The 26,413-nt window shown below is 47.0% G+C and overlaps 1 protein-coding gene across 9 annotated transcripts in view; it reads left to right on the top strand.

The window, feature by feature from the left end:
* TLN2 (talin 2) overlaps positions 1-26,413 on the top strand; it is a 474,792-nt gene that overhangs the window by 405,975 nt on the left and 42,404 nt on the right. For all 9 annotated transcript variants that reach the window (XM_074393531.1, XM_074393528.1, XM_039468905.2 and 6 more), the window contains 8 exons: positions 489-635; positions 2,787-2,888; positions 5,420-5,539; positions 13,533-13,679; positions 16,983-17,149; positions 18,091-18,274; positions 23,362-23,487; positions 23,646-23,762. In XM_074393531.1, the coding sequence (XP_074249632.1) occupies positions 489-635; positions 2,787-2,888; positions 5,420-5,539; positions 13,533-13,679; positions 16,983-17,149; positions 18,091-18,274; positions 23,362-23,487; positions 23,646-23,762 (1,110 nt within the window). The remainder of the gene's footprint in view (positions 1-488; positions 636-2,786; positions 2,889-5,419; positions 5,540-13,532; positions 13,680-16,982; positions 17,150-18,090; positions 18,275-23,361; positions 23,488-23,645; positions 23,763-26,413) is intronic.

Genomic DNA, 26,413 nt, shown 5'->3' with positions numbered 1-26,413 from the left:
CACGCCCAGCTAATTTTTATATTTTAGTAGAGATGGGGTTTCATATGTTGGCCAGGATGGTCTTGATCTCTTAACCTCGTGATCCACCCACCTTGGCCTCCCAAAGTGCTGGGATTACAGGCGCAAGCCACCGTGCCTGGCCTATTATTATTTTTTAAATGTATCAACTTGTATATTTAGGGGCCTGTGGTGTTCCCTTTCTACTCTAGTAACATAGTAACATATAAAATTGGTCATGTCATAAGATTTTGTTTGATATTGCAGTTTTATTTTTCCTCGATTGTGAAGAGATCTTTTTCTGTTTGTCTTTCTGATTTTTATTTACTTTGCAAACAAATGGCCAAACATAAAGATAGGGAAGAAACAGAATACGTTGCTGTGCTCCACTGTGGGAGTACGGTTTTATATTCTTCTTTTTAGGGTTATTTTTAGAAGACTGAGCACCACTCGCTTCTGCTTAAGGAAATGTTTAATGATTCTCTTCTCAGGCACAACACACCCATGACGCCATCACAGAGGCCGCCCAACTGATGAAGGAAGCTGTGGATGACATCATGGTGACACTGAACGAAGCCGCCAGTGAAGTGGGGCTCGTTGGGGGCATGGTGGACGCCATCGCAGAGGCCATGAGCAAGGTGGGCATGGGTGCCAGGGCTCTCTACCCCTTCATCTCCCTAACACGTGGGCCTCGCCTGCTTTTCTCTAAGCTGCTGTCAGGGCTTATGAAGCCACAAGCCTCTTCTTTTCTTGAAGGTTCTGGTTCATGTACAGATGTCCAGTCATACCTCCAACGTATTATTCTTTATTATTAATGCATTACTTCCATAAGCCAGTTGTGCCCCTCCTTCTAATTTTACATGAAAGAAAAAGATGGAGATGGAAAAGATATCACAGGTTTTCTCATGTATAAGATGGAAATAATTATTTACTTCATAGGGTTTGTTGTGGGGAAACAGTTGTCAAAATGAAATAAAAGTGATTCCCAAGGGCTAGTTTTTGAAATGTCTATTTTGGAATCACATAGAGTTTTAAGAATATAGATTCTTGGGCTCCACCCCCAATCCACTCAGTTGGGTTACCTTTTAACGCACTGTATTTAAACATATTCGATTTTGAATGCTCCCTGTGGTTCTGATGTCAGCCAGGCACAGAAACCACTGAAATAGTACCTATGCAAAAGCCGATAGTAAGCTCTTGTAGGCTACAGATGTGTAAGAGAACATGAGTATCATTTTCTCATTTAGTGACCCATCAATTGAGCCTGATCATTAGGGTGACATGCCGGGAGACAGCCTTAATTCCATATTTCCTGTTCTTTCCCTCAAAGAATCCTTCACTTGGCATGTAAGTTTTGACATTCATTGGAATGAATGCTTGTTCATCAGCATTTAATTGCCATCCTATTACAGCATACTAAGAATTTTAGACATCGTCTCTGTTTTGAAATGTCCATTGTAAGATTGTGAATACATTAATAATGTTTTTCAGGGTAATAAGTAGTCTTTAATTGCTAATTTAGAGAAGATTGGTTGTTCATATCTCCATGAAGAAATGATATGCTGAAACTATAATTAGAAAAATTATCCTTAAGCGTTATGTGGTCATTATCAGGCTGAGAAGGAACATAACAAGCCCAGGGTGGAATGCTGTGTCCCTCTTTAGAGACCCCAGGCTCTGCTTTGTCAAATTGGTCATCACTTTCTGCTATGGGCTTCTCATGCTGCAAATGTGGACATTCTGGCAGAAAATGAGTGAAATTTTCCTCTTCTCAAGGCCCTTGGATAAGGGCCTTTTTTGGTTGCCAGGATTTGTTCGGTTTTCAGGACATCAGAATAACAGAGCTTTGAAGATAAACCATGTATCTACGTGAGGACGTTAAATAATGGAGCCCAAGGTTTCTTGGTGCAAATTAGAAATTCAAATGATGATCTTTTTCTTCTTGGGAGAAGATATTTTTCAGAATCACTCAAATGATAGGGAAAGATTCCATAAATCCCAGGAAGATGGACGTCAGATCCAAAGTCTTTCTTTGATAGCCCTGTGCCTTATGCACTGTGATGCGCTGTGGACAGAGAGAGCAGCCCTGTACCACCTGCCATCAGTGGTATAGCATAAGCTGTTTCAGCCAGAGACAAATTTGATTCTTCTGGATGGGCTGGAAATAAGTCTGGTGTTACCTGAGAGCAGTAATTAGGAACTGCTGGCTAACAAGCCACAGAGGCCAAGAGCTATTCTTTCCCCCTCAGTTCTGCAAAGTATGTAAGTGGGGTTTCACTGTTGCCCTTAAACTCTTAGGTACCGTTATCATCCAGGGCATCACACAACACCTCTTCCCCATTCCCATTCTCCCTTTGCTCAGCCTGTTGCTGGGGACTTCGTATTAAGTGATGTTACAGGGTCCTTTGGGTCCCTATGCAGCAAGGCTGGCATAGTCTCTCAGAGTATCGTTAATTTGGTTAAAACACTGAGCTACTATTGGAATCATTGTCTGAAATTCTCAAAGACAGTGAATTGCAGAAACACGTGAGTGTACCTAAAGTGAATTCTAACTTGGATGTGACTGTTAACACTTGGGGGCTTCTCCTGTGGCAAGGCTGGGGGCCTCTCCTTGCCATGTACCCTCAATGCCTTATATGCCCCTCTGTTGAAGTCCTAATTGCACAAATTGGGTAATTCAGTTGAATCTCTGAGGCCCTCTGTTTTTCAAAGTTCCTAATTCTGATAAACACAGTCTGTACTTCAGCAGGCTTCTTATGACCTTTGGATTATTTTCCTCTCCTCTGTAGCTGGATGAAGGCACTCCTCCAGAACCAAAGGGAACATTTGTCGACTATCAGACGACTGTGGTTAAATACTCCAAAGCCATTGCGGTGACAGCTCAGGAAATGGTAAGAGGGGAGAGAGCTGCCCTCCCTACTGGTGGTTTCCTTTGTATCCACAACCACCACTGAGCCTGCAAATCCCAGATCTGTGTGGGAGAGAGAGCCCAGACCCCTCTAGTCCCCCCGGGGCTCCAGCTTCTGTCCTTTCTCTGTGGTCTTTCTGGCTGCCTGTGTGCAGTAGGCCCAGGCTGCTGCAGTTCTTCTGTCGTGAAAAAGCCACAAGAGGAAATCAAAGATGACGGAGACCTGGGCATGGGGACAGAGGAGCACAGGAAGGAGAGGAAAGGAGAAGTCGGGGAAAGCAAGGAACTTGCAGCTAAGGAGACAAATCCTACTCACCTCACAAAGAACTTGAGATGTTTTTAATAGATTGAAATGACAGTGCAAGACAAGATATTTGGGGATCAGATAGAACAGAGGTGAAATTATCTGATGAAATCAAGTTATAATAATAAGGTATTGCCAGTCTTTCAAGCAAAATGAAACAGAATAGTTATGTAAAAAGAAAACACATTTCCCAACAGAAGGCATACAACTTTTGGAGGTAATGTTTTGTTTTGTTTTGCTGGGGTTTTTTTTTTGTTGTTGTTGTTAAAATGTAATGCAACCAGAACTGTATTATACAGATGCTTAGATAAAAAGGGCATTGAGAGACAGTGAATGCTATCTGATACGTTAAGTAGTTATATGTAAGATGACAGATGTTGTCCCCAAAGAATTAGTAAGAGTCCATAGAAAAAGTTTCTCTTGGCTTTTGAAGTCTCCGATGCCATAAGATAAAAGTTCAAAGGAGGCGTCTTTGATACTTGCCACAGAAGCCTGCATTGAGAAATCCACGGGCCTTCCTAGCTGGAGTGACCTGAATGAGCCACCATGTGGTTGCCGTGCCAGGCCCTCTCTGAGTGGTTTTGTCATGTAATCGTGTGTCCACTAGAGGTTGAGCTTGGACCACAAAGTCGTCCCTGGCTGCTGCTGCCACTCATTCATGGAAACTCTGTGACTGTGCCAGGCTGTTTAAAAGAATTCGGGCTTGGGAATGGTACACCCATCTCAGTGTTTGGTGAAAAGCTGGAGCCAAGCCCAGTCTTGTCCTTCTCAGGGGAGCGTAGGGGACGGATCGTAGGTCTGAGCCAGCAGCCCTTCAGTGCGGATTCCTGATGAGCAGGAAGCACAGCGCAGCAGTGGTGAAACATGTTTGAGCAGCCTCATGGCGTTTCTGGAATGTCTCCCCAGCCAGGTTCTGGGCTGGCCTGGCTTGACCCTGGGTGTCTGTGATCTTAAGGATCCCGGCCTCAGGCTGCATGGCTGCTCCTGAGATAACTGGCCTGGCTCCTTGTGTGAAAGAGACCCTCCTCACCCCGTCAGGATGCCCAGACTCCCAGTGCACCTGTTGGCAGGTCGCAGCAGAGCAGCACGTGGCACTACGCACTCTTGTGCAGCTAAGTGTGCGTTCCTTGGAGGCCACATCTCAGCCTGAAGCCTGGGTCGTGTCTTTGTACACATTCCTAAGATGGGGTGGACATTCCTGTCCTGGCTTGACGGATGGAGAGTCATTCAAAAGGCATTTTAAAAGGCTCTTTAAAATCAAGGTCTTAAAGGCCACAAAGAAAGAGACAGTAGTGTTATCCAGAGCAAGAGGAGGTGGAGCGGGGGGAGCCCCTTGATAAGGGACAGTGACACGCTTCTGGGTGGCAGATTAAAACTGCTTTTGTGAGAATTAAGAGGTATTTTTATCCAGAGGAAGAGGAAACGGTAGAAACTGGCATGCCAGCTACCTTAGAGAATTGAGATACATCAGTCTGTGAAACAGAAAAATAATGAGTATCTTCATAATAAAGGTAGAACTTGACCATGTCAGCTACACACTACTCTTAACTAAATTTGTAGCTAAAACCTTGTCATTCTTTGGCACAAATTTACGGCAAAGCTGTGTCCTCTGAGTTTCTTCCTCCAAAACATTGACTTATGCATCACCTCCCATTCATGGTTTTCTTAACAGCCCTGTCCTCATGCCCTCTCACCTGGGTGGGACCTGCTTCTGGCCACCCAGAGACTAGATTAGCTGCCCACAGAAGCCTGGGCTCAGGGGTGAGAAGCGCACAGGGCTTGTGCCTCCTAGGGGTTTCTAGGGGGAATTCCTCTGGTCGCCCCCCCAGGGCAGGGCTGGCCAGGGGCTGGTCTGCTCACCTGCAAGAGGGTGGACCCTGAGGGCTGGCTCCACACTGCACTGCCCAAACCCTAAGCATGTCCCCATCAGGCCCAGCCAGACCCTGTGGCCTAAGCAGGGCCCTGTGAGGGCTCTGGCCTTTTGTGTGCAATGCAGCATGGGCTTGGCTTGAACTGCCCTCTCTAGCATCTAGCCCCAAATGCAAGGCCTGGCCTTCACCCCTTAGGAGCTTAAAAGTGAATGAAACACTTTAGCTTCTAGTGATATTAACACATGGTTCTCATGCTTTTCTCTGTGTGTATGTCTGTGTGTGTGTGTGTGTGTGTGTGTGTGTGTGTGTGTGTGTGTCTTGCTTGTTTTCTTTTTCCAGATGACTAAGTCGGTTACTAACCCGGAGGAGTTGGGAGGACTGGCTTCACAAATGACCAGTGACTATGGGCACCTGGCTCTCCAGGGCCAGATGGCAGCAGCCACGGCGGAACCAGAGGAGGTCTGCCACCTTAAGACCCCTATTTTAAGATGCACACACACACACTGGTGTCTACTCCTGGGTATTTCTTCATAGCTTAGCTCTGCTCTAGAAGACCCCAGCCCAGTAACTAGAGCCTGGTTTATCCCCACCACTGTACAGGTCCAGACCAGTTAGCCCCAGGCTATGCTCAAGGCTCACGGCTCCTTATGGGGCAGACTGGCCAAGAACTGGGACATGGGCTTTCAGACATAAGGACTTTGTATACAATGTTCTGCCAGGTCCGCTGTCCCTAGACCCATCACCTGCTGTCTCTATTAGCATGCCCAAGTTTGGGGCTGCCTCACTTCCTACTCCACTTAGCACATCCCCCGCAATTATTCTTACTTGCCCAAGATTCACAGAAGGGTTGAAAGATTCAAGTATGAGAATTAGCTATTCCGCTCCCTAGAAAGAGCTACTTTCATGAATTAAAGTCTTGCCTGAATATTCTGGGTGGCTAAAAACTGGCCCAGATCCCTGCCCCCATACCTCCTGTGGACTCCTTTTATTACTTCCCTACCTTTCCTAGACCAGGTTTCTTTAGTGGCCAGTGTAGACTTGGCTTTAGAATGCCTGCACCCATAGGAGTCTAACAGTAGCAAAAGTTGGGCCCCAAAGGCCACTTTCTAAGAGCTACCATCTCTGATCCCTCTACTGGGGTGGTCCACTGGGAAGCATGCAGGTCAGGTCGGCTCCAGGGAGCCTCACTGCATCTGTGTCAGTGTGAACACACAGGAGGAGTCCAGGGCTAGGGGAACCACATGGCTTCCTACAGAAAGGAAGCTCAATTTAAAATGACGATTAATGGAGTGGATTACAGGGATACTTGAAAGATAAAGGTAATTATATTCTGTGAAATTCAGCAAGCTGTTTACTGAGTGCAAACCCTGTTCAAGACGTTCCTAAATGAACTGAGCTGTCAAGGCAGAAAATTGTAACTGGTCTTCTCATCTCCTTATAGTGACAGTCAGTGTCCCCAAGTTACTCAGTGTTGCTGTTGCTCCTGAGAGTCAGGTCTAAGTATGTCTTTTCAGAGACTCTCAGAGATACTACAAAAACGAAGACCCAAAACAAATCACTTTCTAATGTGTGGTAACAATGCATGTAAATAGGAGGCTATATATATATGTACTTGCATACATATATATTTAGCATGAGATTACTTAAGTCTCTAACAGTGCCTGCATTTTGAGATATTAGACTAATTGATTGTTTAGGCTGTAGCATGAATAACTCTATTTGCAAAGAGTGTGAAGTCACTACCAAGAAAACAGTTATCAGATACCCACATTGAGATTCTTTACACAGGCCTATCATTTTTTAAACAATAGACTCCCTGTTTTAGTAAGATCATCTAGATTTATAATTCATTTGACTAACCTATAATTTTGACATCCATAAACAAGTGTAAGGGGATTTATGTTACAGTGAGGAAAAAGGGTTGCTTGGACAAAAGGAAAAGTGGGCTGGGCATGATAGCTCACACCTGGAATCCCAGCATTTTGGGAGGCCAAGGAGGCTGGATCACTTGAGGTTAGGAGTTCGAGACCCAACCTGGCCAACATGGTGAAACCACTGTCTTTACAAAAAATTAGCTGGGCGTGGTGGTGCATGCCTGTAATCCCAGCTACTTGGAAGGCTGAGGCAGGAGAATCACTTGAACCCGGGAGGTGGAGTGAGCCAAGATTGTGCCACTGCCCCTTAGCCTGGGCGACAGAGTGAGACTCCATCTCAAAAAAAAAAGGGAAGAAGTATGTGGCAAGGGAGGTTTGGATCACTGTCCACAGAAACCTTTAAAAATGGAACCTACCGGCCGGGTGCGATGGCTCAAGCCTGTAATCCCAGCACTTTGGGAGGCCGAGGCGGGTGGATCACAAGGTCAAGAGATCGAGACCAACCCGGTCAACATGGTGAAACCCCGTCTCTACTAAAAATACAAAACATTAGCTGGGCATGGTGGTGCGTGCCTGTAACCCCAGCTACTCAGGAGGCTGAGGCAGGAGAATTGCCTGAACCCAGGAGGCGGAGGTTGCGGTGAGCCGAGATCGCACCATTGCACTCCAGCCTGGGTAACAAGAGCGAAACTCCGTCTCAAAAAAAAAAAAAAAGGAACCTACCACCATCTGCCTTGGTTAGTTTAACTGCTGGCCTCCCTGAACTGTCTGTGGGGCCCTTTCCACATCTGAATTCTTATAAACTACCCACCCAATGTGTCAAACAAGCAGATTTTTTTTTTATTGCATCAAAGACCTTTGAAGCAAAATATAAAATAATGCCGAAGTGGTAGGAAAGAGAATCCGTTGCTAAAAGCATAACAACAGGTTACTTTGGTTAATGACCCTGCATTGGTAGCAGCTGACATTTTCATTAAGGTTTTCCTTTTCACTGTTATATCTTGAGATGTATTTTACATTCCAGACACGAGAGCAGTGTGACCTAGAGTCAAAGGGGCAGAGAGAATATAAAATTTCCAGTGGCTTGCTAAGGAAAATTCTTCGTGTACATTTGCCAGAGAGATATTTGGGGGAAAACTGAGAAGGTTGGGAGATCCTTGAAGCAATGTAGTTCTTTATTCCAAGACGATGGAATTACTTGTGTACCCAAGAGGGCCCCCCCATCACAGCATGTGAAAATATTTATATCCAGGAGAAGAAAGAAGCTGCCTGCTTCACTGCAGTCCCGCAGTTGGCTGTGCAAAGTCAGCATTTTGGTCTTTTCCAGCATGTGACAATTACAGGAAGAGTCACAGGTCTGTCCTGGAACATCAAGCAGGAGCTTTATTTGCTTTTTTTCCATGGAAAATTCAAACCTTTGTTACCATCACTGTGAAAACTTCTTTCTTTGGGAAAGTTAAAAGCCTCTGGCAGCTTTGCAATTTAAGATTAGTTTCCCCTTAAAAAAGAAGAAGAAAGAAATTGAAATCCTATGAGCCACAACTTCTAAATGTAAATCCTGGGGAAAAGATGTAGCGACGACAGCTTTGTCTAGAGGAAAATGTGCAGTAACCACTTGAAATACTGGATGCCTTAAAAGCTGGCTCAATTGTTTGTTAAGTGCCTGTGGTGAGAACCACAGCCCTTTCCCCCAGATGAAATGGATGTCTGCTTTAGAATTCTCTAAAATTTTCCACCCCAAGACACACATGCTGGAGGTAGGAAAATGATGCCCCGCTGCCATTGGACCCACTGTTTCATTAGGTTGTCGCAAAAGTAAATGCAGTTTTTGCCATTACTTTTAGTAGCATAAACCGCAATTGCTTTTACACCAAACTGATAATAATATTTTGAGCCAGGGTCTCACTCTGTTGCCCAGGCTGGAGTGCAGTAGCGCGATCGCAGCTTACTACAGCCTTGACCTCCCTCTGGGGCTTAAGCAATCCTCCCACCTCAAGCCTCCCAAGTAGCTGAGTCTACACGTGTGTGCCACCATGCCTGGCTAATTTTTGTATTGACAGGATCTCACTATGTTGCTCAGGCCGGTCTCAAACTCCTGCACTCAAGCCATTCACCTGCCTCAGCCTCCCAAGTGCTGGGATTACAGATGTGAGTCACTGTGCCCAGCCATTTTTTTCTTCCATGTTTTTTGTCTTTGTCAGATAAGTTCCATTCTTACCTTTTCAACTTTCACAAGCTATCCCAAGCAAATTATACTTGACCTGGTTTCAGATGTAGTTGTTTTTAAGGCCTAGGAAAAACCAGTGTGTTTTGTTTTGTTTGAGGCAGTGCGGAAAGGTGATCAGGGTTCCTTAGACACCCTCCAACTGGAGTCACATCCAAAACTTCATCAAGACCAGGCTTTTCATTTCCCTCAAGGCGCAAAAGCAGGAGATGATTTTCTTCATTTTACTTTTATTTCCACAAGAAAGGGATTGAGGGTTTTTCTTAAGGCTCAAATAACACTTTTCTAAAGTTGCCAATTTAAAACCCCACATTTTATGTCTTTGAGCAACATTCCTTTCTAATAAACACTGGAAGTTCATTGGATCACCCTGTGGGCTGGTCATATTTATTGAGTAGTATTGCATGGAGAAGCTTAGTATTTTTGAATTCCTTATCTGTTTTGTTTTGTTTTTGAGATGGCGTCTTGCTCTGTCACCCAGGCTGGAGTGCAGTGGTGCAATCTCGGCTCACTGCAACCTCCACCTCCTGGGTTCAAGCAATTCTCCTGCCTCAGCCTCCCAAGTAGCTGAGATTACAGGAGCATGCCACCATGCCCACCTAATTTTTATATTTATAGTAGAGACGGGGTTTCATCATGTTGTCCAGGCTGATCTCAAACTCCTGGCTTCAAGTGATCCAGTCACCTCAGCCTCTCAAAGTGCTGGAATTACAGGCATGAGACTCTGAGCCTAGTCTAAATCTCATCTTTTTCAATACAGACTCAAAAAATGAATTTCCTCAGTGTCTCTCGCCTGTAATCCCAGCACTGTTTATTTGGCCCTCCCATCAGCCTTGGGAATCGGACATGGCTTCTGTCCTTATTCACAGGGGAGGGAACAAAGGCCCCTCAAGGCTAGTGGGCTCACCCAGAATGTCAGGTTCCGAAGAAGGCAGAGCTGGTAGCAAGGTCCCCAGTCCTTTCTGCTGCCCTCACGGGGTGAAAGGTTGAAAAGAAGGCTGACTGGGAATCCTGAGATCCCATCCTTCCTCTTAGATTCACCCGTCCTGGCCCATGAACATCAGTGGGTGAAGCCCATTTCAACTTCTCATTGATAACACTGCCTCCCTCTCCTATGCTGTCCAAATAGAATTTTGCAGCCACAGATAAGAGATTCGTGAGTCTCTTCTAGTGCCGTGGTTTCACGCCATGTTCTTTAAAACTCTGGCCTGCGGAGGAAGTTATGCGTGTTTGCGCCTAGTGTCACTTTTTAAACTTAATTTAACTATTGTTGAAACTGTTAGGAAAAACTGCGCTTGCACTTAGCCTTTCACTCATGTGGGTGGCAGAAAGGACCTTTTGAGTGTGCTTTAGGCCTAATGGGAACTCCTTGGGGGCCACCGGTGCTTTGCTTCAGGCTGCTGAGTGGTTTTGCGCTGATCGCAGGCTGGTGCTGCTTCCACCTTGCCTGCAGTGGTCCAGAGCTGGGAGGAAACTGCTCTCCTTTGCTTCGTCTACGCATGTAACAGGATTTTCTCAACACTGTGTCACCAAAGCAAACTCCAGAAATAATTTCGTGACTGAGACGACCTACCCTCCATAATCTTATCTGTAAAACTTGGGTTCGCTCAGTCTCATTTTTTTAGCTTTTTGTTGGGTCAGAGATACACATTTTAACTCATAAAGGAAGAGCATACCAATAACCCATTACTGTTATTTATTTGACATATTGAGATCTACAGGAGATTTAATTTGGAGAGGGACAGGAAGAGCTCTGCTGCTAAGTAAAAAAATCCAAAAAGTTAGAAAAACACTGATCTCCTGGGTAGAGCACTGTGCTCAGGATGAAAGGCCCGGATTCTCGCCTAGTTTTGCCAAGGACCAGCTGTATGATCTTAGGCAAATCGTATCACTTCTCTGGGGCTCAGTCTCTTTGTCTATAAAATGGAGAAGTTAACTAGTAAGATCTTTTTTTACCTTGAAATTGTCTGTTTCTAACTCCATTTTTTTCTTACATGACCTTTTCAGCAGCACTTTATCCTTTAAAGGTCTGTGGTCATCACCGACCTCAGAGCCCTCGCCTCTAGAGTATATTACCCTGAAATACTTAGGTTTCAACACTGTGGAGCTGGAACACTTCAAGATCTGGATTGTTTAACATTTTAATGGGGTATACCCCTGCTTCAGCTTCACATTATTTTCAAACCAACAAACATGTCCAGTAAACACGTACATTTAAATGACATTACGTTTGTGTGGGCTGAATGGCAGTGTTCTCCCTCCTCAGTGGCAGCCTTACTGCTGCACCACCCAGACCTGTGTGCAGAGCTGTCATGTTGTGCAATCCAGAGGTGCTGCTTATGTTGCATTCTGCACGGAGGTCGTCAGCAAGAGAGCCCTGCTTAATTTATGAAGCATCTGTAGTCTTTAGCACCTGATGTATGAAGGTGTATAGAAGGCACCCAAAAGAAGCTTGGCTGGGCACAGTGGTTCATGCCTATAATCCCAGCACTTTGGGAGGCCGAGGCAGACGAATCACTTGAGTCCAGGACTAGCCTGGTGAACATGGTGAAAACCTGTCTCTACGTTAAAAAATAAAAAAATATACAAAAATTAGCCAGACATTGTGGTGGCCTCCTGTAATCGCAACTATTTGGGAAGCTGAGACAGGAGTATTGCTTGAACCCCGGAGGTGGAGGTTGCGTGAGTCAAGACCGTACCACTGCACTCCAGTCTGGGTGACAGAGCAAGACTGTTTATCTTAAAAAAAAAAAAAAAAAAAGAAAGTCTATAAAGACACCCAAAAGAGCAGAAGCTCAACTTTGTCGATCACGAGAATATTCTACTAAATGGATTTAAAAGTTCTTTGGGCCTTAAGGGATTAGAGGAAGAAGGTTTTTTCCTTAAAAGCAATGTTTCAATCACACGAGAAATAACAATTGCAGCACCCCTCATTCTCCAAAGTCACCATTCCTTAAACCGTGACTAACGAGGTGGTATCAGAATCGAGCATCCAGGTGGCCAAAAATCTCCCAGGTTTTATTCACAATACCTGAGATCTTTTCGTAACTATTCCTGATAGGTGCTGGAAGGACAAGAGCCACAGCTTCTAGCTATTATAAATTCTTGAAAATAACACTGGCTCATGCTTAAAGTTTTGTTTTGGTTTGATTTTAGTCACCTACCTGGGCTGAAAGGCAGATTATTTATGGCAGCGGTATTGATCAGACCAAAATGAAATTTGATGTGAAACAGGGCCGGAGGAATGCAAACTTCGTGGGAGGTGGAGGTGGAATTTATTACACCTTAAAGGAGACAGCTGGCAGCCAGTGGAGCCCATTTGGCCTCTCTTAGGCAAAGTAGCTTTTTTATAATCACACAACCCGGGAGTTACTAAAACAATGTGTGCCCACTGAGCTTTTAGCTCTAAAAATGTGCCTTTTTTTTTTTTTTTTTTTAAAAAAAAAAAGATGAAGTCTCGCTCTGTCACCCAGGTTGGAGTACAGTGGTGTGATCTTGGCTCACTGCAGTCTCCCCCTCGCGGGTTCAAGCGATTCTCCTGCCTCAGCCTCCCAAGTAGCTGGGACTACAGCCACAGGATACCACACCCAGCTAATTTTTTGTATTTTTAGTAGAGATGGTGTTTCACTGTGTTACCTAGGATGGGCTCGATTTCGTGACCTGGGCATCCATTCACCTTGGCCTCGCAAAGTGCTGGGATTACAAGCATGAACCACTGCACCTGGCTGGTTTCCTTTTAAAGGAAATCTCAAACCTGGCCTGATAGAAGGAAGCCTGGGCTTGATAACAGTTGCTGTCCCCATGGGTACAGCTGGGGAAGGGGTGTTTGGGTTGGTAAACATACCAATTTTGCAAGAATCTGAATACTTCAAAATATGCTTAATATGGAAACCACATTTTGAACCTCTCATTACCCTCTAGAGCTGCTGTGAAGAATAAATGAAATTAAACCCATTGCCTTCTTGGAAGAGGCCTTGACACGCGATAGGGGCTCAGTAAATGCTTGTTGAACGAATATTATAATTGTCCCACAGAGTTCATTTATTTAATATTCTTACTAGGTGGCTGGAGGAGCTGATAAGCAAGCTACAAACCCGGGAAGATACATATCAGGCGGGTATTACGCTAGGACCACAAGAAACAGGCTAGCTAGGTAGAGACTGGGCATTTTATAGTCTCTAAAAAGGGAAGCAAAATCGACCAAATTCCATACTTCAACAAACACAGACTCCTAATAGGAGTGGAATTTTCCTAGCCAGGCTCCCATAGGACGTAGGAGAAATTTTCCACATAGGGAAGGCCTCGATGGCAGGGTCCATCACGCTTCTTCCCCATCCTGGGCTTGCCTCTGCAGATCGGATTCCAGATTCGCACTCGTGTGCAGGACCTGGGCCATGGCTGTATCTTCCTGGTGCAGAAGGCAGGGGCCCTCCAGGTGTGCCCCACGGACAGCTACACGAAGAAGGAGCTGATCGAGTGTGCCCGCGCCGTCACGGAGAAGGTAAGGAGCAGCCCTGGGGTCAGAGCCACAGGAGCTTGCGCTGGCTCTCAGTGATGTGCTGTAATCAGGGACGAAAGCAGGAAACCAACCCAGCTGACTCGGCTGTCTCACCCCGATCTTCCCCACTGCCCAGGTTCTTTCAAGAATGGGGCACATCAGGGAGCTGGGGTGCTCCTAGGCCCAGAGAATTTGAGGACTCAGGGAGACTGTCCCTTGAAGGTCAGGCTCTGGCACTCCCCCTTCTTGTAGGGCTGTCCCAAGGGCAGATTATGTTAAAGTCCCCATCAGCAGCCAGGAGCCCCTGGTCAGGGGAGGCCTGGAGCCGGAACCCTTTCCTGCAACCCCTGTTGACACCGTCTTCCTTCTCAAGGAGGCTCCTAAATGCTGAGGGCTGAGTCCGAAATGAAAAGCCCTTTGGTGTGACCTCTTTAATTTACAGATGAGACAGTGAAGTGGGGGAGGGTTAGGCCACGTGGGGCAATGGTGTATGTACCTTTGTGAGGAAGCAGAAACTTGCACTGGGTTTTCCGACTCTAAAGACAGTTGTTTGTAGATAGATTCCCATGGGGTAGTGAACAAGGCTCTAAGATCTTAGCAAAGGTACTTCACCTTTCCACACTCTGATTTCCTCATCTGTAAAATGAAGATAAAAATATATAATGTCTGACTGATAGAACTGCAGAGATTTAATGTGATCGGTGTCAAAGTGCCTGGTACAGTGCCAGACACAGCTAAACATTTCATAAATCTAGCTACTGTTTTCTCGAAACTTTCCTGCAAACTTCTTTTCCCCCAGGCAGTTTCTCCCAGTTAACCATGCCCCATGCTGAATGTTTCCTCATTCTCAAGTAGCTCTTTTGTTCTACACCAGTATTCGAGTGTTTTGCTTTGCTTTTCATCAGGGAATCATTTTTTCAGGTCACCGTTCTGCAGGCTGCCTGAGGTACAGGAGAAAGCATCCAGGCTTGGTGGCTTTTCCCCTTCCCTTCACTCTGGTTCATAGGACATAGAGCTCTGTCCTGTTTAGAAACTGGGCAACAGACTTGAGGGGCGGGCAGGGGGAACCCTCAACTGCAAGCTGCTGCCACAGAGGCTGCTCTGTCCGTGGCCCTCCCTGAGGCCAACCCACAGTCTGGCCTTCTCCGGTAACCCACAGGGCTGTCCAGCCACCTGGGACTCCACAGATGAAATAAATCTCTCAGCTGGAGGAAGGCATTTGCCTTCCTTTCAAAGTCCTTTCTTGTTATTGAAGTTGTTCTTGCCAAGTTCCCCCTTAAAAGGCCTTGTAGCAGGAGCACCAGGGAGGGAGGAGAGGGGTCCAAGCTGCATAGTGTTTGCAGGAAGACCGTGGCCAAGCAGCATGGTCTTCCTGAGCTGGCCTCGGCCCTGCTACCTCTCCCAGCTGTGGGTCCTGGATTTAGGACAGCCGGAGGGATCGCCAAAGGGGAGGAGGTGGCTGGTTCTTAGCAACTGGCCTTTGGACTGTTTTTGCTGTGCATCCTGCCCTCTATGGTTTGTGTCTTGTTCTATGCCTTGATGGTGTGTACAGTGCACCCACACACAGTCATGACTTAGCTGCCTTTGTGTCCTCAGCCCCTGCGGAGTAGCAGATACTCAGTAAACACCTGCTGGCTTGCACACCTTTCTTAGAGGGTGGGGTGCTATCTCTGGACTCTCTTTCACCCGGGCTAAGAATGTCTCTCTCCCACACACATGCACACCCCTGCAGGCTTCCAGCAATACTTGTCTTGGCCTTTGTCACCCATCCTCTGAGGGGCTTTCCGGAACCTCATATCCAGGCCAGGTCTATGCCAGTGTGACTTGTCTTTTCCTCGTAAGACCTGGTAGCATTTAAAAGAAAGGCGGATGAGGAAGAGAAACAGTTCCGTGTGGGCTGGTCGTGGAATGTGGTAGGTACCCAGGAAATGGTCCCTGGGCCTTTCCTGCCAGACTTGTGTCCACAGCCTCTGCTGAGATCTAAGCAGCACAGGGGACAGAGTATCTCATACTCTGTGCCTCTTGCTGACACAATGACTCCCCTGCCCTGGTCAACATGTTTTGAGAAACATGTACACAATATTGTCAGATTCTTCTCTGGGTCAGTCATAGTCAAGGGTGGTGGGTGTGTGCACACAGACATTAATACAAGGGCTCCTGGCCTCAAAGAGCCTCCAGGCACTAGCCTGACACATGCAATTTACACATGCAGTGGCCCTCCTCAGGGCAAGAAGAGTGTGCTGTGGAATCCCAGGAGGCAGGGCTCTCTCTGCAAGAGGACAGCAGGTTGGGGGTGTCCAGGGCTCAGCTGTTTTGAGCTGCGTGAGGCACAGGGTGATGCATCTGTGCTTGGTGGCTGTTCCTTCTTCCTTCACTTTGGTATCTTGCAGGGCAAGTAGTTCAGTGGCTGGGGGAGAGAGGGAGAGGCGTTGCAGGCAGAGAACAGACCCAGGGTGCAGAGGTGGGAGTGTTGGGGAAGTCGGGAGCTGGCGGGTGTGGTGAGAGCCAAGTGAAGCAGACACGTGACCAGAAAGGGAGCTCAGCCAGGGGAAACTGGGAAGCAGGGTGTTAGTGTGGTCGGGTTTATGTCATAGGAAAATATCTCAAGGCGGTGAAGGTATACGTGACAGGTGAGGGGTGACAGCACTGGATTTCTGACATGGAAGACACCAGAGTGAACTTGCTGGACCCTTGGGGCACTGAAATGATGGATTGGGGGTGGGCGACAGCTCGAAGGGTTAGAAGTGGAGCGGTCACATGCACAGATCCCCTCTAGACTCCAGCCCTTCTGAGCTCCATGCTGGAGAATTTCCACCCCAGCAAGGGAGGGATGAGTGTTAGCAGTGTCTGTTCCTACTGAAAACCTAATAAAAGGGGATGTAATCTCCACACCTTTCACAGGAGCCTAATCCTTTATCCCATTGTGTGGTTTCAGAAACATAGTAGTAATTGAATAAATAGCAGCATCTGCCCTCTACTGAGCACTTACTATGTGCCAAATGCCTTGCCAGACGCTTTACAGATTTTTTTTTTTTTCCTACTTAATCCTCTCAACAACCTTGTTAGGCCAGAAATAATGGCCCCATTTTACAGATGAGGAAATTGAGGTTTGGAGAGGTAAAGAAGGTCATGTGGCCTGTAAATGGCGAAGCTGGTTTTCGAACTGAGGCTTTTGACTTCGGACGTGTCCTGTTAACCCCTAAGCTACATCAGCTCCTAGGAGAGAGTTCAGTATTTTCAGAATCTGCTTTTAGGTCTTGCCCTCTCCATTTCCCAGCGCCCCCAACATTCCCTTTCTGCCTACAGGTCTCCTTGGTGCTCTGGGCTCTCCAGGCTGGGAACAAGGGAACCCAAGCATGCATCACAGCTGCCACTGCTGTGTCGGGGATCATTGCTGACCTGGACACCACCATTATGTTTGCAACAGCGGGGACACTGAATGCAGAGAACAGTGAGACCTTCGCAGACCACAGGTATGTGGGGGTCCTGCACGTGGAGAGGTTCAGCCTGGCCTGCCCCCTGAAACTCATAATCGACTTGGAGACGCCACCTGGGAGCCAGAAATGCGGTTATCTGTTTTGATTTCAACAAGATACACAAGCAGGGAGAGTGAACCTTGTAATCAGAATAAGCCCCTTTTGCCAACCGTAAACACAGTGTCATGTTCGAGCTTTGCCTTTGACAGCCTTAAATCCAACCTCTCCAGCAAAGGACAGCTTTAAGACCTGCCACCTTCTGAGACAGAGAGCTGCTCCTGGAACTGCTGGCCAACTGTAGCAGGATGGGGAGTGGTGGGGGCAGGCATATTTCACTTAAGCCCTGTTTTGGGAAGTAGGGCTCAAACCCTCTGTCTCTGCTGAGCTTGCACCGACCCTCTCTATCTGCTTCTCTTCTCTATCTTCAGGGACTCCTGAAACCTCACCACGTGTTTTACACCTTTCTTCCCCTCTGCAAGCTAAGGGCTGGGCTAGGGAGGAGGGTCCCAGAGCCCTGCTGTCCCTTCCCAAATCCAGCCTTTGATCCTGGACAAGGTGCTTCAGCCCATGTGTCCTCACAGTCGCTGGAGCTATGAAGTATTCTGAGGGGCAGTGGGAGCCACAGAAAAGAAGCTGACCTTTCCCTGAACTGCAGCGCTTGGGAAGGGAGCCAGATTGGTGGGCCTGACTCTGTCACTGAGGTTTTCGCGTCAGTGGGCTGTGTGAGTGAATACCAGGGGACTTTCTTCTCCCCCCAGCCCCCAGGTTTGCATTTGTGCAAGATGAGAGTCCCTTGGTAAGGGGAGGTATAACACAGCTCTTCTCTTCCTCAAAGCCCTTTAACAAAAGGCCCCTGTGAGGGATTTCTTTTCTTCCTGAAGTAATCACGCTTTGCCCCCTGTCTCTCCCCCTCTCCCCTGCCCTCCTGGCTCTCCCAGGGAGAACATTCTGAAGACAGCCAAGGCCTTGGTGGAAGACACGAAACTGCTTGTGTCAGGAGCTGCGTCCACTCCTGACAAGCTGGCCCAGGCGGCCCAGTCCTCGGCAGCCACCATCACCCAGCTCGCAGAGGTGGTCAAGCTGGGGGCCGCCAGCCTGGGCTCCGACGACCCCGAGACCCAGGTACCAGCAGGGCCTGGGGAATGTGTCCTCCTGGCGTTCCCATGAACGCTGCACACCAGGCCTCAGAAAAGGCCTGAGGCAGAACAGGAACTTTTGAAGTAGAGCATGTGTATGCGAGTGTGCCCAGTTGGAAGAACCGGTAGGAGGCAGTCATCCAAGCGAGATGGGGGCACAGACTCTGGTGGTGGCCATGAGGGTGGAGACCAGCTGAGGAATTTGAGAGGAGTCTAGAGGGAAGGCTTGGCCTGGCCTGGCGAAGGCTGGAGCACGGGAGCCTGAGGGAGGGGGAGGAGTCAACGGCGGCTCCACGGGCAGCCAGAGTAGGACAGCGGAGCTCCCTGGAGGGAGAGCTGGTGTGGGCAGGGAGATGGAGGTGATGGACGTGCCAGAGCCACACGCTGGTACAACTAGTGAGTGCACGTGAGCCTGCCCAGGCACAGAGCTGTGGGTTCAGGGACTGTAGCCATAGAGACGGCGACTGCAACCACACAAGAGGAAAAGCCAGGGGGTCAGGGCAGAGCTCGGAGGAATCCAGCATTTAGGACCACGTTACCGCTCAAGTGGCGGAGGAGACTGAGAAGCAGCAGCAGCTGCAGGGAGGAAAGCCGTGGGTGTCATGTGGCCAGGATGCAGTGTTTCCACCCATCAGAGACAGAGTCAAGAAAGAGGGAAGTCTGGGAACTGGTTATTGGCCCGTTTCAATAACCATCGAGTGCCATCAAGGACGTTGGTGTCTCCAGCTGCATGTGTGGAGTGGTGGGGCAGCAGCCCGATGGGGGTGAGGAAATGAATGGTCCAGGTGAGAACTTGGGTTTTCAAGGAAGAGCGAGGACTGGAAGGCTAGGGAAGGACTCCGTGCTTCTGTAACCCCTGCTTCTGATATTTGGCAATTCCATTGAGATTACCTGTCTGTTCCTTGGTCTCCCATCCCAGACCATTGCTCCTCAGGGACAGTCACCATGGTTTGCCCATCTTTGAAACCCGCACACCCAGCACAGCTCCTGGCACACAGTGGCTACTGGCTACTGAACAAGTATGTGTTCACCTGTCATTTAACTAATAGCCAACAAAAGTCATTAATAAATGGATGTCTGTTCCCAGATGTTTTTTCCCCAAAACGTTAAAAAAAAAAAAAAAAAAACCTCCATTCTCTCTATTCCCAGAACTGTCAAATGCCAGGCACTTCAGTTTTCACAGCTTAAACCATGCTCAGTAAACTAGTCTGTTTGGACAAAACTGGCTAGAAATCCCCTGCCATTCAGTGTCCCCAGGGGTTGCAGTGACTGTGCTGCCTCACTTGAGGCCATCAGCTTGTTTCCTCACGGCATGACCCTAACTCCTGACATCCATGAGTGTAGCAGAGCTCCCAGAGGAAACAATCCTTATGCTACCATTTCATCCTTGCTGTTGAATTTCTGATAACACCAGAGTTCGCGTTGGCTGCCTTTTGGAATTCTAAGGGTTTGCAAAAATCTCTGCGTGTGGTATTGTATTTACCCCCGTGGAGGAAAGGAGAGCTTGACGGCATATCCCAGGAGCTGGAGCCGTGCAGCAGAAGCATACTCGCCTAGCCTGACTCAACTTTAGCAGAAGGGAGGCCAGAGAGGACTTAAGTCATTTGACACAGAGAAATGTATTCAGTTGCTGTAGAATCTTTTATTTTTTTCTTTAAAAGAAATTTTACTATAATTTCATCATACACAAAAGTAGAATTGTAAAACAAATTCCTACATACCACCACTCAGTGTCAGTGATTGTCAGCATTCACCTTTCCAGTTCCCTGTTCCCCTCACTTTTCTTTTTCCTTCCCTCCTTCCTTCCTTCCTTCCTTCCTTTTTTCTTTTCTTTCTTTTTTTTTTTTTTGACAGAGTCTTGCTCTGTTGCCCAGGCTGGAGTGCAGTGATGCAATCTCAGCTCACTGCAACCTCCACCTCCTGGGTTCAAGCAATTCTTATGCCTCAGCCTCTCAACTATCTGGGATTGCAGGCACGTGCCACCACACCTGGCTAATTTTTTTTTAATTTTTAGTAGAGATAGGGTTTCACCATGTTGGCCAGGCTGGTCTTGAACTCCTGATCTCAGGTGATCAACCCGCCTTGGCTGCCCAAAGTGCTGGGATTATAGGTGTGAGCCACTGTGCCTGGCTTCCCCCACTTTTATTTGTATTATTTTATTATGGTAAGAACATTTAATATATCTACCTTCTTACCATATTTTTGGTGTGCAGTGTAGTATCATAAACTATAGACACAATGTTGGACAGCAGATTTCTAAGACTTATTCATTTTACATACCTGAAACTTGATACTCATAAGGAACCCCCCCATTTCTCCCACCATGCCCCTTTCTGCTCTGCTTCTGAGTTTATTTTCGATGCCTCCTGTAAGTGGAATCAAACAATATTTGTCCTTCTGTGACTGACCTATTTCACTCAGCATAATGTCCTCAAGGTTTATCCATGTAATTGCAAATGGCAGGATCACCTTCTTTTTTTGGAGAAAATAAATACTCCATTAAATAATGACAGTCCCATACTAATAGTCCGTGATATGTATTGACTGCATTTTCTCTATCCATTCATCTGCTGATGGACATTCTGTTTGTTTCCACATTTTGGCTATTGACAATAGTGCTGCTGTGAGCACGACAGTGCTGATATCTCACTGAGATCCTAATTTCAATTCTTTTCACTGAATACCCAGAGGAAAGGATTGTTGGGTCTTATGATAGGTCATTCTACTTTTATGTTTTTTTAGGAACCTCCATGCTCTTTTCCATAATGGCTGCACTATTTTGTATTCCCACCAATAGTGTGTAAGAGTTCCAGTTTCTCTACATCCTTGCCAACACTTGTCCTTTCCCCCCACCCTTTAGGGTCCTCTCACTGTGGCTTTGATTTGCATTTCCCTTGAGCTTCTTTTCAAACACCTGTTGCCTATTTGCATGTCTTTTTTCCGGAGAAATGTCTATTCAGGTCCTTTGCCCATTTTTTAACTGGGTTATTTCTTTTGGCTATTGCTATTAGGATATTAACTCTCTAATTGTCTAAATATCCTGAAGCACTAACTTCTAATGAAGTCTCCCTAATTAAAAAAAAAATCCCTGGCCAGCGGCGGTGACTTACACCTGTAATCCCAGCATTTTCGGAGGCCAAGGTAGACAGATCACGAGGTCAGGAGTTCAAGACCAGCCTGGCCAACATAGTGAAACCCCTTCTCTACTAAAAATACAAACAATTAGCTGGGCGTGGTAGCAGGCACTTGTAATCTCAGCTACTCGGGAGGTTGAGGCAGGGGAATCGCTTGAACCCAGGAGGCAAAGGTTGCAGTGAGCGGATATTGCACCACTGCAGTCCAGCCTAGGTGACGGAGTGAGACTCCATCTCAAAAAATCCCTTCAGAAGAATGTCCCCACTGGTCAGTGAGTTGTCAAGTGACTGATACGGGACAGTGTATCCTGGAGGCTGTGGATGTTGGCAGTAAACCGTTGCTTGCTGTGCCTCTGTGTCCTCATGCTGCTTCTCCTTCCCCACTATGGTTTTGGAATCAGTGTGAGGTTCACATGTGTCACATGTTCCTCATGAGCTCCGTCACAGCCCCATCCTGCCCTGAGGGTTCAGAAGGTTGACTGGGCTTTCGTGTCTCAGTGGGTGAGAAGGCACAGATGGGTATGGGGAGGACTGAAGAGGGCAGGAGGCTGGACAATCGTGGCAGTGCTGTGCTGGCGGCTGTCTGGACCTCCAGAGTCTTAATCCGTGTTCACGTCTGAGATCCCACTTTATCTTCAAAGCAATTTAATGAGGTCGATGGGGCTGGCCCGCTAATTCCACTGTGGATGAGGAGCCGGAGCCACGCCCACACCGTGGCACAGTGCAGAGGTTAAGACAGCTCTCATGCTCACCAGACTCTGAATCCCATCTCTGCGGCTCCTGGCTCTGGTAGTGTGGACATAAGGATTGTGGTTCCCACTCGAAAAGGCAGTGGTGAGGAGTAAATGAGATAATGTGTGTGGAGTGCCTGGCTCGGCACCTGAACACTGCCCTCAGTAAAGGGAAATTGTTTTTATTAGTATAGAAACAGGAGCTACTGGACTGGGAACACTTCAGTGCAATGCCCAATATTGTGTAATTCCCATCTAGGCTGGTACTTCTGACTCTAAATCTGGCAGTTTGAAAAGATGATCTATGGTCTCTGTGACATTAGAAAAGCAAACAGAATGCATCACGTCCAGGTTTATGTGGGAACACACCTGCATCTTCATTCATTCCACAAGTATTTACTGAGTACCTGCTGGGTGCTGGTCCCTGTTCCATATGTGAAACAATACAGATGTCCAGGCCAGGCCTCCTGGAGCTTGCATTCAAGTTGATGGAGAAGACAGGTGATATATAAGTGAATAAATGATCAAATAATCCCACCTACTGATAAGTGCCGTAAATGAAACAGCAGCTTGACAGTTTCAGCAATTGCAGGAGTGGGTCTGTAGCTGAGAGGTCAGGAAAGGCCTCTGAGGACATGATGTTTGAGCTGAGGCGCAAGTGATGGAAGGAACCGAGTTGCAGTTAGAACAGCGAGCAAAGGCCCCAAACAGGAATGAGTTGCGATTTCCCACAGATTAGACAGGCCAGCCCGGGTGCCTATAGCAGAGCACCCTCACAGCCAGAGAGATGGGCAGGGCTGCTGTGGGGCCTTGAGGGCTGGGGTCAGGTGGGGATTTTTACTCAGTGTTTGGGGTGCTAGTTAGGGGTAAGTGGTGTTGCCTCTCCAGTGTTGGCTTAGCTGCCTTCGTGCTGGCAGAAGCAGTTCATCCGTCAAGTTGCTGGCTAGGAGGTTTTACATAAGCCGCACATTTACACCTGACTTCTCCCTTCTGGCTCAGCTTCAGCCTCCCCTGGGCAGCTTTTCGAAGTCCTGAGTCCTGCATCAGAATCGCCAAGGGTGGCTTCCCAGGAGGTCTGCCATGCTGCAGACTTCAGACTGTCTTTCTCTCACGCCCTGTGCCCCAGCCTGCCCTCAGCCTGCATGCTTGGCGAAGCTCGCAGCTGACATCTTGGCGCCCGCTCACCTGGGCTCTGTGCTCTCTTTCAGGTCGTGTTGATCAATGCCATCAAAGACGTGGCCAAGGCCCTCTCCGATCTCATCAGTGCTACCAAGGGAGCTGCCAGCAAGCCAGCCGATGACCCTTCCATGTACCAGCTAAAGGGGGCCGCCAAGGTAGAGTGGGGCTCTGGCTGGGGACAAGCACCTGAGTTCTCTTTTCACTTAAAGGAAGGAGAGGTGTCCTTGCTCATAGCATGCGATCCAGAAGTAAAAGGAGTAGGGTCTGGACATGAGACACTGCACTGTCTGTGTCATTCTCTCTTCCTATGCAGGTGATGGTGACCAATGTCACCTCCCTCCTCAAGACTGTAAAGGCAGTGGAGGATGAGGCCACCCGGGGCACCAGGGCACTTGAGGCCACAATTGAATGCATAAAGCAGGAGCTCACGGTAAGGAGCCATCAGTTACCTCGGGTACCAGAGTCCCACAGCTGACCCCACTGAGGGCTCACTTAAGGTTTTTTATGTAATGAGGTTTTACCTAAAACACCTGAATGGAGAATGCCCCGTCACCTGCCTGCTGGTAACTTTATGTAATTGAGACCCCATGTGTCTCTAAGTTTGGCTGGGATTAATTTGTAACTGTAATCGAGAAGTTAACTGAAGTGTATCACTTAGGACTATACAGGTTTAGTTCCACTAAAATTATAACACAAGATCAAAGCATGGGCCCGGCGCAGTGGCCCACGCCTGTAATCCCAGCACTTTGGGAGGACCAGGTGGGTGGATCATGAGGTTAGGAGATCGAGACCATCCTGGCCAACATGGTGAAATCTCATCTCTACTAAAAATACAAAAATTAGCCAGGCATGATGGCGCCTGCCTGTAATCCCAGCTACTCAGGAGGCTGAGGCAGAAGAATCACTTGAACCCAGGAGGTGGAGGTTGCAGTGAGCAGAGAGCGAATCACTGCATTCCAGCCTAGGGAACAGAGAGGGCGAGACTCTGCCAGAAAAAAAAAAAAAGCATTGTAAAAAAATTCCTGGTGAAAGGGAAACTCAGTCTGGCTGCACTTACCTTGAGCATAAACCCCGTCTACAGTGCATGGCCTCTCTTGATGCACATTGCTGTGGGTACTCACATACATGTGGAATTGGAAGTCTAAGGTTTGCTGTTGGAAAAGCCTGAATGCCATTACCTGAGATACTTCCCTTGAAAATCCAGCTTCCTTCTGTTGGAGTCCTCTGACCTGAGACAATTGACCCTGTTTATTTCTCACTTGTTCCAGCATTGCAGAGTTGAGGACATTCTGGAGTTATCACGATGTGGATGATATCTGCCATCCTTGTGATGCCACAGTGGTTGCGGATTGGCTCATTCTAATCCCCAAAAGTAGAAATATGCTGAAAATGAGTAGTTTCAAACAGATTTCTTTTTGATAGGAGGTTTGATCACAGATTCAACTTTTTGGGGGAATAGAGACCACCTACCTTTCCTGCCAATTGTTCTGCACCTTTGAAGGGTCACCTGCAAAGGCAATCTGAGAGCACTAGAAACAATAGTAGAGCAATTTCACAGGGTTTGGTGACAGAAACTTGGGTTTTCTTGTCATATCTTTAATGAATCTAGCCTTGATTGATGTCGTGCTCAGTTGATGCTTTAAAGGAGAACTGAAAAATACAGGAGTAAATTAAAAGCTGGTGATGCTTTAAGTACCACTGCCTGGCACTTGCCTGGCTGCACAGGCTGGGTGTTTCCTACCAAAATCTGGACACAGCTCCTTTTTAGGTTTTTGTTTATTTTTAATTTTTGTGGGTACATAGTAGCTGTATATACGTATGGGTTACCTGAGATACTTTAATACAGGCATGCAAGGCATAGTAATCACATCAGAATAATTGGGGTATCCATCATCTCCAGTGTTTATCCTTTGTGTTACAATCCAGTTACACTCTTTCAGTTATTTTTTTAATGTACAGTTAAATTTTTTGTTTTACTGTAGTTACCCTGTATGCTATCAAATACTAGGTCTCATTCATTCTTTCTATTTTTTGTACCCGTTATCCCTCCCCACTTCCCCACCCCCAACTCCTACCTCCCTACGACCCTTTACAGCTTCTGGCAACCATACTTTTCCCCTCTATCTTCATGAGTTCAATTATTTTAGTTTTGCTGTCACAAGTGAGAACATGCAAAGTGCTTGGCTTACTTCACTTAATGACCTCCAGTTGCATCCATGTTGCTGAAAATGATGGGATCTCATTTTTTTTTGAGACGGAGTTTCGCTCTTGTTACCCAGGCTGGAGTGCAATGGCGCGATCTCGGCTCACCGCAACCTCCACCTCCTGGATTCAAGCAATTCTCCTGCCTCAGCCTCCTGAGTAGCTGGGACTACAGGCATGTGCCACCATGCCCAGCTAATTTTTGTATTTTTAGTGGAGACGGGGTTTCGCCTTGTTGACCAGGATGGTCTCGATCTCTTGACCTCGTGATCCACCCGCCTCGGCCTCCCAAAGTGCTGGGATTACAGGCGTGAGCCACTGCGCCCGGCCTCATTTTTTTTTTAATGACCGAATAGTACTCCATTGTGTTCATGTACCACAGTAGCCAAGATTTGGAAGCAACCTGTGTCCATCAACAGATGAATGGATACACGTATGCAATGGTAAACACACACACACATATATAATATTGAAGAGATATCTGCACTCCCATGTTTATTACAGTTTATTCTATATTCTCTCTATATATATAGAATATATATATAATTTTGGCTATTGTGAATAGTGCTGCAGTAAACATGGGAGTGCAGATATCTCTTTGATATACTGATTTCCTTTCTTTGGGGTATATACCTTGGAGTAGGATTGCTGTATCATCAAGTAGCTCTGTTTTTAGTTTTGGGGGGAATCTCCAAACTGTTCTCCATAGTGGTTGTACTAACTTACGTTCCCACCCACAGTGTACAGCGGTTCCCTTTTCTCTGCATGCTCGCCAGCGTTTGCTATTGCCTGTCTTTTGGATATAAGCTATTTTAACTGGGGTGAAATGATATCACATTGTAGTTTTGATTTGCATTTCTCTGATGATCAGTGATGTCA

The sequence above is a fragment of the Saimiri boliviensis genome, chromosome 2 (genome assembly GCF_048565385.1).
Source record: "Saimiri boliviensis isolate mSaiBol1 chromosome 2, mSaiBol1.pri, whole genome shotgun sequence".
Taxonomy (NCBI): domain Eukaryota; kingdom Metazoa; phylum Chordata; class Mammalia; order Primates; family Cebidae; genus Saimiri; species Saimiri boliviensis.
Note: the sequence above shows the minus strand (reverse complement) of the source record. Positions and strands in the feature narration are given on the sequence as shown.